This window comes from Girardinichthys multiradiatus, chromosome 3 (assembly GCF_021462225.1).
Source record: "Girardinichthys multiradiatus isolate DD_20200921_A chromosome 3, DD_fGirMul_XY1, whole genome shotgun sequence".
Taxonomy (NCBI): domain Eukaryota; kingdom Metazoa; phylum Chordata; class Actinopteri; order Cyprinodontiformes; family Goodeidae; genus Girardinichthys; species Girardinichthys multiradiatus.
This window is the reverse complement of record NC_061796.1, coordinates 43,170,812-43,182,981: the sequence shown is the minus strand read 5'-3', so window position 1 is coordinate 43,182,981 and position 12,170 is coordinate 43,170,812. Positions and strand designations below refer to the sequence as shown.

At 38.2% G+C, this 12,170-nt stretch overlaps 1 protein-coding gene across 2 annotated transcripts in view; it reads right to left on the bottom strand.

The window, feature by feature from the left end:
* The window catches only part of bbs9 (Bardet-Biedl syndrome 9), a 220,473-nt gene extending 209,377 nt beyond the window's left edge, over window positions 1–11,096 (bottom strand). For both annotated transcript variants that reach the window (XM_047361863.1, XM_047361864.1), the window contains exons 1-5: window positions 10,970–11,096; window positions 9,580–9,702; window positions 4,540–4,690; window positions 1,884–1,948; window positions 1,679–1,792 (exon numbers count right to left, since the gene is read on the bottom strand). In XM_047361863.1, coding sequence (XP_047217819.1) covers window positions 1,679–1,792; window positions 1,884–1,948; window positions 4,540–4,690; window positions 9,580–9,691 — 442 coding nt within the window. In that variant the 5' untranslated portion in view covers window positions 9,692–9,702; window positions 10,970–11,096. The remainder of the gene's footprint in view (window positions 1–1,678; window positions 1,793–1,883; window positions 1,949–4,539; window positions 4,691–9,579; window positions 9,703–10,969) is intronic.
* Between the last annotated feature and the right edge of the window lie 1,074 nt (window positions 11,097–12,170).

Sequence of the window (12,170 nt, the reverse complement as noted above, 5' to 3'; positions counted from 1 at the left end):
TGTGCACATTTTGTTACATATTTTGAAAATTTGCTTATAAACAGAAAATATAGCTGTGCCTCTTTTGGGTCGTCTCTACCAGCGTCTAGAGGCCAACGTTTTCGCCAATTTTTCTGCACACAATATCTAAAGCTCAGTCAGATTGGATTGAGAGCCTCTGTGAACATCAAATTTCCAGTCTGTCCAGATTTGTATATGCTTTTAACTCTGGACTTTGACTGAGCCGCTCTGGTTTTCTGTGCCCCTGCCTCAAGTCTTTGGAAGCCTTTACCATTTTTTTTTTAGAACCAACCCATCTTTAGCTGCATACATCTCCCCATTAAGTCCAACAAGCTTCCCTAAGAGAAGTGTTCCCACAGCATGATACTTTCAACGCTGTGTTATCCTGTGTGATTTACAGTCAGGGTGATTTACAGTCTTAGTTTTCATCACACAGTTTTTTGCATGTAGGCCAAAAAGCTACATTTTAGTCTCATTTGAGCAAAGCACCTTCTTTCAAACATTTGCTACATCCCCTACATGGCTGGTGGCAAACTGAAAAAAGAATTTCCTCAGACTTTCTTTTTTTATTAGCTTTCTTCTTGCTAGTCCTCCATAAAGGCAAGATTTGTGGAGGGCATAACTTGTAGTTGTTTTATCAACAATTTCATCCACCTAAGCTGTAGCTCCTTCAGAGTTACCATGAACCTCCTGGCTGCTTCTTAGATTAATGCTTTAATCGCTCAGCCTGTCAGTTTGGGTGGAAGGTCATGTCTCAGCAGATTTGCGGTTCTGTCAAACTCTGTCCATTTTCAAAGGATTGATTGAACAGTGCTCCAGAAAATATTTAAAGCTTGGGATCATTTTTATAATCTTGTCCTGCTTTAAAAAGATTCTACAACTTTATCCATGACCTGTGTGTTGTGTTCCTTAATCTTTATTATGTTGTTTGTTCACAAGTTTCCTCTAACAAACCTCTGGAGCCGTCACAAAACGGATGTATTTATACTGAGATTAAATGATACACATATACACTTCATTTAGTAATTATGTGACTTCTGAAGACAACTGGTAGCAACACTGGATTTATTCCAGGGGTATCAGAATAAAGACGTCTTTAGGCTTTTAGAAGCAGAAAGTCATCTATCAGTTTCATTTCTCTTCACAATTATGCACTACTTTGTGTTATCAGTGACATGAAATCCCAATAAAATACACTGAAGTTTGTGGTTGTAACATAAAAAAAATGTAAAAACAATTTAAGGTGTATGAATCCTTTTGAAGGACACCGTGTTTGCGAGGACTTTACCTTGCATAATGTTTTCAAACACCGCTAACATAACCCAACTAACAGCTTCATACAAGCACAGATCTTATTTTAGCAATAATCATTAGATCAGGTTTAATTTAAAGGCACAAGAGCAAATCAAATTTTGCAAAAAAAAAGATCTTTCTCTAATTGTTTGAAATGTAAATTGGTTTTCATAAAAGTAGGTGTGAAAAATTAAGAAAGAAACTTGGTACATATAAAAACACCCCCTCTCCAGCAAATATTTCACATTTCCTATTATTTAGCATGTAAAATAATCATGTATATGAACGCAGATAAACTCTAGTTTAACATACAGTGAAAACCTGTAAACTTTACAAACAGTGCTGACTAAAACGTAGATGGACACCAAGCAGATCAAGGGACTACCTGTGACTCCTCCGAACGTGCCGTATGTCATGTTGCAGGCTGTTCTTTGCAGGTTATGCTCATACACTAACTTCAGCTGGTACTGATCTCCATGTTCCACAGTCCCTGCAGTACCTGAGCAGCAAAGACGTAGCATTCACAAACGGAGTATGTTTATGGATGGTGAAAAGTATATGTATGTGTGTGTACTGTATGTGTTTGTTACCAGACACAGAGTAAACTGATAGCTTCCTCGGGTGAAGAACAGCCAGGTGAAGCAGCTCTGAACACCTGAAAAAACACACCAAAAAATATGTTTTTGCAGACTACTCACTGCACCCATGATATGGAATTACATAATGTTATCTTTTTAGATATAAAACAAAAACTAAAATATGTGGTCATTGATCAATGTTTTGACTTTTAGAGGCTGACATTTTAAAAGATGTTTCATGTTAGTTTAGTAGGATGGATTCAAACAAAAGAGTTCCAGCTAGTTGTAAGTTGTATAAGAGGTCTCTAACCATAGGAAAAGGCATGCTGGCAATGCAGTTTTGTCCTCAGATATTCCAGAAAGGCAGATGCTTCCTGCCACTGTGGTAAAATTCATGTTTTCAGCCTCGGGGTGGAATCCAGACTTATTTTAACATTCACTTGTAAAATAATTACTTTAACAGCTGGTCCGTTTTTGTTTTAAACACTGCTTATAGTTGTGTGGTAGGTGATATTCCAGAGAAGTTAATCCTGGATTTTTATATAGTTCACCACAAAAACCACAGACAAGTCCTCTTTTTGAACTCAGCTAAGTAAATGCAGCCCTTCCAACTTTCAATAACTCTTCATTTCTCTTTATTTGTTTTGCATGTGGAGCAACAAGGAAGTAAAATTGAATCCAAACCCTTAAAACCCTGAGCTTGTCAGTGCTGAAACAAAACATTTTACCATCTGCCCACCTCAGTCTGACTTCTCCAGCATTCCTCAAGGACAACCTCCAAAACGCCCTGCAGTCTCTGAAGAGTGTTGTCCCAAAAAAACCTCATGTTGAACAAACATAACATGTTCCAAACAGACTGATTCCGTTGGATTTTGCCCCCAAATGTGATGATGTGGGAAGCCTTCGATATAAACCACAGCTTTTCCAAGAAACCTTGGTTTCTAAAAGGTTCCTCCACAACTTCAAAAACATCATGTGAGGTAATATCAAAAATAATGGAGAAACCGGGAAGCAAGTCTAACAGTTAAGATTTTAATTGACTAATTTCACTGAATGTTTAGATACATTTCTTGTAAAAATGCTAAGTATTTACAGCAGTGGATGCAACTATATTTACTTTTAGCCAGATATATGGTTAGAAAGTTTATCCTTACATTACGTTCCAGTAGCACCACACAATCTGAATTTTATAACAATAAACGTGACAGAGGCCTGTTTTTCTCAGCCCATCTTAAAAATGGCAAAGACAGGACAACAAGTGTTTAATCATATGTGCGTTGATTTTCATAACTCAGGAAAGGCTAAAACAAAATCACTTCCTTACCTAAACTTGACCACATCTACATTCAGAACCATAGTTTAAAGTTTTACAACTTCTGGAACTCTGATAAATAAGGCTGGTCGAAGACCCACGTTTATCCTGCTGCCATGCACAGTGAGCCAGATTGTAAGGGAGGTAAAATGCATTTCCAAAGCTCAGTTAGAAAACTGCAGCATAGAGCACCATTTTGTGGTGACATGGAAGTGACTGTATATTGGCAAGAAGAAACTAAGATTAAGATCTTCTGCAATAAAGTCAACGAAGGGTTTGACAATAAACAAAAAAAGAAAATGTGACAAAGCCCCTCATGTCCACTTTTTTTATCAATCAGCTATTTAAACGATTTTTAGAGCACTTTACATGCAGCCACGTTTAACACAAAGTGCTTTAAAATCAGAAGGATGTGCATTAAACCATCAAAAACACACATTAAAAATAAATAAAGTAAAAATTAAACAAAACAAATAACAATATTGATTATATTGATAAAGAGACAATGAAGAATTAAAAGTATGGTGAAGGATCTGTGACCTCTGAGGCCGTTTCTGTTCCAGAGGTTCTGGGATCCTCGTTAGAGTGCAGGGCATCAGGTACTGTTAAATACCAGGACATTTTAAATAAAATCAGATGGCTGAAAATGTGTTATTATTAGGTCTTTAAGTAGGATAATGATCCAAAACATATGGCCCAATCATCACAGGAATAGTTCACCAGACACAAAATCAACCTTTTTCCTTGGCCATCTCAGTCCTCAGACCTATTTCTTATGGAAAACCTGAAGGCTGAGCTGAAAGGACGAAATCATACAGGAAGAGCCAGGACATCAGACAATAAGAAAGAAGGTTTGTTTTGGTTTTTATGAACATCTGCTTTCATTTTTTGGGTTTGACTGAAGCTACATTTTCATGGAGGTTGCTTCCTTTAAAAAACATTTAAAACTAATAAAATCTTTATTACTGATCGCCGGGTTTCCATATAAACGTCTGATTAAAACAGTGCTGAAGGAGTAAAGTTTGTGAAAAACAACATTTCTGAACGTGCCTCTCTGATGAATCAGTGGGGCCTGCAGATAGAGAAGAATGCGAACACCAGAATTCAGTCATGCATTGCTCCCAGTTATTCAATTAGCAGATACACGTGATGGTGTCAGACTAATTACTGGGACGCATTCAAATTAAGGACAACAATGTATGAAAGTAGGATATGAGAGTGAACATGACATGCAATAAATGCCCTAAAACCTGACTTCAAGTTATGGCAAAGAAAATACTCCAATTGAGGCAAATATTCTATAAGGTGCATCAACCCATGTTACTACGTACGACTGTATTCATGGCAAATACTTACGAGACAAACTTGCCAACTTCAACTTGGATGATGGCATTTTGAAGCTGAACTTCAAGGAGCTGGGCATCGGCTGAGCCCTCATCGCTCAGCTTATTGGCATTTGGGGAGAATATCCGCAGCATTCCCATGTAGCTGCCCACAACAATCTTGTCTGTAAGATATTTAATCATACAGAAGGAAAACAAAAACCATTACTTACAATGTTTAGCCAAGGTTTTATATTATAATTCCTGAGGACTTGTAGAAATATCCCCCTGAACACACCACTCCGACCGTGAACATGGTAGTAGCAGAATCATGCGCTTTTATTTAACAGGGACAGAGAAGCTGGTCAGGGTTGACTGGAAGATAGATAGAGTTACATGCAGAGCAATACTGGAAGGAAAATATAGGCTGCAAAAGACTTGACTTGGGACAACAACCTTAAATATGCAGCCAGGGCTACATTAGAATGATTAAAATCAAAGCATATTCATGAGTAAGAATGGCCTAATCAAAGTCCAGGCCAAAATCCAGTTGGGAAAAAATCTGAGATAGAGCATCTTTGAAAAGCAAATTTTGTCCAATCTGGTAAAGACAAACCCTACATGACTTGTAGCAGTAGTTGGAACAAAATGTGGTTCTACAAAGTGTTCACTCAGGGTAGCTGAATACGAATGTACACCACACTTTTCAGAATTTTATTTGTAAAAAGATTTTGCTAAACCACGTATCTTTTTTTCTTCCACTTTATTATGATGCACTACTTTGCGTTGGTCTATCACATAAAACTCCTGTGAAAAGTTCAGAGGTGTAAAAACTTTTGCAAGATACGCTTACAGATATCAAAATGTAAACTAATGTAACTTTGAAGGAAAAATGTGTGTTTAAAATACAGAGACATTTACTGTATACAATTCAATTCAATTCAGTTTTATTTATATAGCGCCAATTCACAACACGTCGTCTCAAGGCTCTTCACAAAAGTCAGGTTCATACATTCCAATTAATCCTAACCATTGAACAGTGCAGTTAGATTCAGTTATTTATTCAAATTGGATAAAAAGTTTTTCTGTCTAAGGAAACCCAGCAGATTGCATCCAGTCAGTGACTTGCAGCATTCACTCCTCCTGGATGAGCATGTAGAGACAGTGGACAGTCACTGGCGTTGACTTTGCAGCAATCCCTCATACTGAGCATGCATGTAGCGACAGTGGAGAGGAAAAACTCCCTTTTAACAGGAAGAAACCTCCAGCAGAACCAGAACCAGGCTCAGTGTGAGCGGCCATCTGCCACGACCGACTGGGGGTTTGAGAGAACAGAGCAGAGACACAAAAAGAACAAAGAAGCACTGATCCAGGAGTACTTTCTATGGGAAGGAAAAGTAAATGTTGATGGATGTAGCTCCTTTAGTCGTTTCACCTAGAAAGAAAGAGCAGATAAACTCTGAGCCAGTTTTCAAGGTTAGAGTCTGAAAGAGAGCACATAGAGTTATTCACAGTAAAAGCTCAGTCAATTTCCATGTCTAGGAGAGAGAAAGGGTTAAACACTGAAAGACAGGGCCAGGCCATGTGGATCATCGGTAGAAGGTGAGCATTAAGTTGTTGCCAGCAGAAGCTCGGACGATGCCCCTCTCCAGAAAGGTGTCACAGGTAAATAGAGCCAGGCCAGGTGTAGCTTCTAGGAAGAGAAAAGAGAGAACAAGGCACCCCACAAAGGGTCCGGAATGGCGCGGGGCCACCGGGGAGGCCAGACCAAACCACCGAGTGCCAGAGGGGCACTAAGTAAAATAATAAACTGATAAAGTTTGTCCATCTAGAGCCCACTGATGGCCATTGTTATACTAAAAACCACAATGATTGGGATACCTCTCTCTGTCAGACTGATTATAACCATTGGAAAAGAGAGGGGGTCATACAGGTCCTGTTTAGGCTAAACCTGACTCCCCTTTACTCCATCCAACAGGGAGGGAAGACAGCTGAGGTAAAAAATAAGGAAGATAGCTCAGGATAACCTAAGCCACTCTAACTATAAGCTTTATCAAAAAGGAAAGTGTTAAGCCTAGCCTTAAAAGTAGACAGGGTGTCTGCCTCATGGACCAAAACCGGGAGCTGGTTCTACAGGAGAGGAGCCTGATAACTAAAGGATCTGCCTCCCATTCTACTTCTAGAGACTCTAGGAACCACCAGTAAACCTGCAGTCTGAGAACAAAGTGCTCTGTTAGGAACATATGGACCAATCAGATCTCTGATGTATGATGGAGCTAAATTATTAAGGGCTTTATATGTGAGGAGGAGAATTTTAAATTCTAATTTTAAATTCTTTAAATTCTATTCTGGATTTAACAGGGAGCCACTGAAGGGAAGCTAAAGTAGGAGAAATATGATCTCTCTTTTTAATTTTCATCAGAACTCTTGCTGCAGCATTTTGAATCAGCTGAAGGCTTTTAACTGCATTTTGTGGACATCCTGATAGTAACGAATTACAATAGTCCAGCCTTGAAGGAACAAATGCATGGACTAGTTTTTCATCACTCCTAGATAGGATATTTCTAATTTTGGCAATGTTCTGGAGATGAAAGAAGGAAATCCTAGAAACCTGTTTAATATAGGATTTAAATTACATGTCCTGGTCAAAAATCACCAAGGTTTTTTACTTTATTATCAGAGGTCAATTTAATGCCATCCAGGTTAAGTGATTGACTAAGCAGTTTCTTTTTTAAAGACTCTGGTCCAAAGACAACAACTTCTGTTTTGTCTGAATTTAGAAGCAAAAAATTTAAAGTCATCCTATTTTTTATATCTTCAAGACATGCTTGTAGTCTATCTAACTGGTTGGGCTCATCAGGATTTATGGATAAGTAAAGCTGAGTATCATCAGTGTAACAGTGAAAATTTATTCTACGCTGCCTGATAATTTGACCTATTGGAAGCATATTTATAGTAAAGAGAATTGGCCCAAGTACTGAACCCTGTGGTACTCCACAATTAACCCTGGAGTTTAAAGATGATTTATCATTTACACGAACAAACTAGAATCTGTCAGACAGATAAGATTTAAACCAGCCTACAGCATATTCCAGCCTTTCTAAGAGAATATTGCGATCAACTGGATCAAATGCAGCACTGAGATCTAACAGAACCAGTACAGACACAAGTCCATTATCTGAGGCCATAAAAATATCATTAGTGACTTTCAGCAGAGCTGTTTCAGTGCTATGATGAGCTCTGAAGCCTGACTGAAACTCTTCAAACAGGTCATTGCTGTGTAAATGCTCACACATTTGATTAGCAACTATTTTCTCAAGAATTTTAGATAAGAATGGAAGATTGGATATAGGTCTGTAATTTATTAAGTCATCTCGATCAGGCGAAGGTTTCTTAAGTAAAGGTTTAATTACAGCTAACTTAAAAGCCTGTGGTACATATCCATTTACTAAGGATAGGTTAATCATACCTAAAATAGGACTGGTAATCAGAGGGAACACTTCCTTAAATAATTTGGTTGGGATTGGGTCTAACATACAAGTTGAAGGTTTGGATGAAGCTAATATTTCTGATAACTCAGGAAGCTTCACAGGATCAAAACAGTCCAAACACAAATCAGGTTCTGCAGTTATTTCCAATGTTGTCTCACTTGCTGAGGATGAAGTAATCATCTTCAGGAGTATGTCAAAGATTTTCTTTTTAATAGAATCAATTTTATTTAAGAAGAATCCCATAAAGTCATGACTGCTAAGAGCTAAGGGAATGGATGGCTCAACAGAGCTATGACTCTGTGTAAGTTTAGCAACTGTACAAAAGAGAAACCTAGGATTATTCTTGTTCTCTTCTATTAATGATGAGAAATAAGCTGTTCTAGCTTGGCGAAGTGTCTTTTTATATAACAGTAGGCTATTTTTCCAGATTAAGTAGGAATCCTCTAGGTGTGTAGAGCGCCATTTTCTCTCCAATTTTCTAACATTGTGCTTTAAAGTATGCAGCTCTGAATTAAACCATGGAGCTAGCCTCCTATGAATGATTACCTACTTTTTCAAGGGGGCTGCATTGTCTAATGCATCACGCAATGATGAAGAAACACTATGAACATAATAATCAAATTTGTGAAGGGGCAGAAACAAAATTATTGCCCTCCACTGTGCTTTTCAGTGGTAATGAGGAAATTAAAAGTGGAACAGATTCTTTAAAGGTTGTTACAGCATCGCCTGATAATGATCTACTATAATGAAATTTTCTTTCAGGGGTGGAGTACTCGGTTAAATTAAACTCAAAGGTTATTAAGAAATGGTCAGACAGGACAGGGTTATGAGAAAATATTATGTCTTTACACTCAATGCCATATGTCAGCACAAGGTCCAGAGAATGAAGACAAAGGTGGGTAGGTCTGTTAATGTTTTGAATAAAGCCAATTGAGTCTAAGATTGCATTAAACGCTATATTTAGGCTATCACTTTCAGTGTCAACATGAATGTTAAAATCCCCCACTATAATAACTTTATCTGTATTTAACACTAAATCAGATAAAAGGTCTGAAAACTGATCTAAAAATTGAGAGTAAGGGCCTGGTGGATGGTACAAAACAACAAACAGAAGTGGTTTTAGTGCTTTGCAATTTGAATGAGGAAAACTAAGGATTAAATATTCAAAAGAGTTGTAGCTATTGATTGGTCTGGGACTAATCAATAAATCGGACTGAAAGATGGTTGCTACTCCTTCTCCTCTCCCAGTATTTTGAGGAATGTGAAAATTAAAATAATTAGAAGGAGTTGACTCATTTATAGTAACATAATCCTCTTGCTGCAGCCAGGTTTCTGTGAGGCAAAATAAATCAATCTGATTGTCACAAATCAGGTCACTAACTAGCAATGTCTTTGAAGAGAGAGATCTTTTGTTCAGTAGGCCACATTTAATTGTTTTGCTTTTTTTTTGTCTGAGTTGTGTTTATTTTTATGATATTTTCCTGATTACAACCTCAACAGATCTATATGTTTTAGTTATTTTCTTTCTGTCAGTGTGCTGTAAAGAGGTTGCTGTGAAGAAAAGATCGTCATGAGAAACTGACCATGTCCTGTACCACTGTTGTCCACATCTCCGACACACAGGCATCCCTGGTCAAATTCCTCCCCCTCACCGAGAGCTGCTGACCACCAGTCACGGGCTTTAAAAAGAGACATGGCGCCTCCAACTGGACAGAGAGAAGAACAGAGGGGGGAAACTTGATTGGTGCATATGAGAAACAAGCATCTATCTGTACCCTGCAGAGCAACACATTGTTTATTCAAAAGAAACGTTCACACAAGAGATAATATGACATTTAGGATTATGCAATTAAGAAAAACAGGAATTTACAAATACTCTGAAAATTTATTATTTTTTTGTTTCAGACCATGCAGACAGCCTCTTTGCATTTAGCTTTGGAGCGTTGTCCACAAAGGTACAAACTGCTGCTAGTCACATGACATAACCATCAAGCAAGAAGGAGAATAAAGAAGCGACTGGATGGGGGCAAGCAGCTTTTCTACTTGATAAGTGCTGAACAGGTGGAACAGGCAGTTAATCCAGAGAGAGAATCCCTCCTATCTTCAGCACAGTGACCTTGAAGTCTGAGTGGGCTTTAGAGCAAAATAGCTGCAAAGACCTTAAACATTTTTCTTTGTTTTTAAACAACTAAACTTCAGTTTGTTGTTGAAGTCAAACCAGAGACCTAATGACAAAGACAAGCAGTAAACGAGTTAGCAAAGACGTTGGGACCAGTTACATGCAGTGTAAAGAATCCTGTTTTTCTACATTGTATTTAAAAACAATATATATATATTATTTAGCAGTTCAAATACAAATGAAATGTTTATTACCCAATGCAAACAATATATGTGCAACATTAACATAATCAAGCTGTGCTAGTTTTATAACATCTCCACAATGTTTTGTTGTCTGCAGAGAATAAAATTAACGTTTTAGTTTATATATGTTTTAAATAACAGTAAGAAACCCTAACAAAAATCTTTTACGTGTCGTTAATGCCTCAAATTACAATAATTGCTCAACACTTTACGACATTGTTAAAAGGGACTACTTCAGATGAAAACAACAGTTTAAAACTACTCTGGGATATTCCTGGGTTCAAGAAGCCCCTTGCAACACACATTATTTCATTCACAGAACGTTTCTTGTTTGGAAAACACATTTTTTCTTCTTGTTGGAACAATAAAAATAATTGGTAACACACATTCAGAGCCCGTTTTAATTCTTTGACGACTCAAACCCTGCTACAATCTAGCTGCACGGAAGCTAACGTCAAGCTTACTGATTTAACTTTAGCTTAGCTGTGGCTAATTAGCTCTGTATCCAAGTTCCTTGCCTATAAGCTAGTGGGTCAGGAGGAGTACTGCCGCTATAACCGACCTTCCCCGTGATGGCAAACAGCATTCAGGGTTGTTTCCCGGTTTTCTCACCTTTACAGAAACGCCACTCCTTGATTGTTACTCCTGGTTCACGCAAACATCTAATTTCTCATCTTCTTGCTTGGAGCCATCGGCTTGTTGTCATGACAGTGACGCTCCGAAGAGAAGCTGAGTTAGTGCGCAGGACCGGAAACCGACTGGTGCATGAGACAGTGAGTTTTTCAATTATTCTTGAAAAACACAGGCAAAAAAATGTATTTAATAAAAACAGTTAAATAAAAAGACTAAACTGGACCTTTTATGAACTATATATTCAGTAGAGTATATTTGTATAATCCGAGATAATTGTTTATTGCACTTCTTCTACACCTCATTTTACTATCTTATTATATTACCATAAGAAAAAACAATGTCTGAATACTCGAGACATTGATTTTGAAAAATGTATATGGCTTGTCAGACACACCACTTATCTTCTTTTAACAGAAAAAAATCCTTTTTGTTCAAGCTGAAATTTACAAAACATCTTGATTACAACCATGTCCTAGTTAGTGCTGCACAACATACTGCAAATATATCATCATCGCAATGTTAGTGTGTGCAATATTCATATCGCAAACAACCGTTTGGAGTGCAATTATTGTTGGTTAATATATTCCAAGTGTTATGGACCTGCAATTTTCTTGCAAATGTAATATTTAGCCAGTTGGACATGGTCTCACAGCAGCAGATGCTCACACCAGATACAACTGGCATTGCTCTGAATACCAAAGTTCTACAAGTGATGGAAGCACAGCTGAGAAAGAGAGGAAAAAAGAAAATAGGCAGATATAACACCTGACATAGGGCTGCACGGTGGTGCAGTTGGTAGCACTGTTGCCTTGCAGCTGGAAGATCCTGGGTTTGACTCCTGGCCGGGGGTCTTTCTGCATGGAGTTTGCATGTTCTCCCCGTGCATGTGTGGGTTCTCACTTCGTACTTCAGCTTTCTCCCAGTCCAAAAACATAGGTAAATTTACCCGATAGGTAAATTGGGGTCTCTAAATTGGCCTTAGGTGTAAATGAGTGTGTGCATGGTTGTTTGTCCTGTATGTCTCTGTGTTGCCCTGCGATGGACTGGCGACCTGTACCCTGCCTCTCGCCCGTACACTGCTGGAGATAGCTCCCCTGCAATCCACTGTGGAAGAAGAGGTAGAAAACAACTGACTGACGAGGCTGCTCAATTCTTTCTCCTTAGGTGTGCAGTGTTGCCC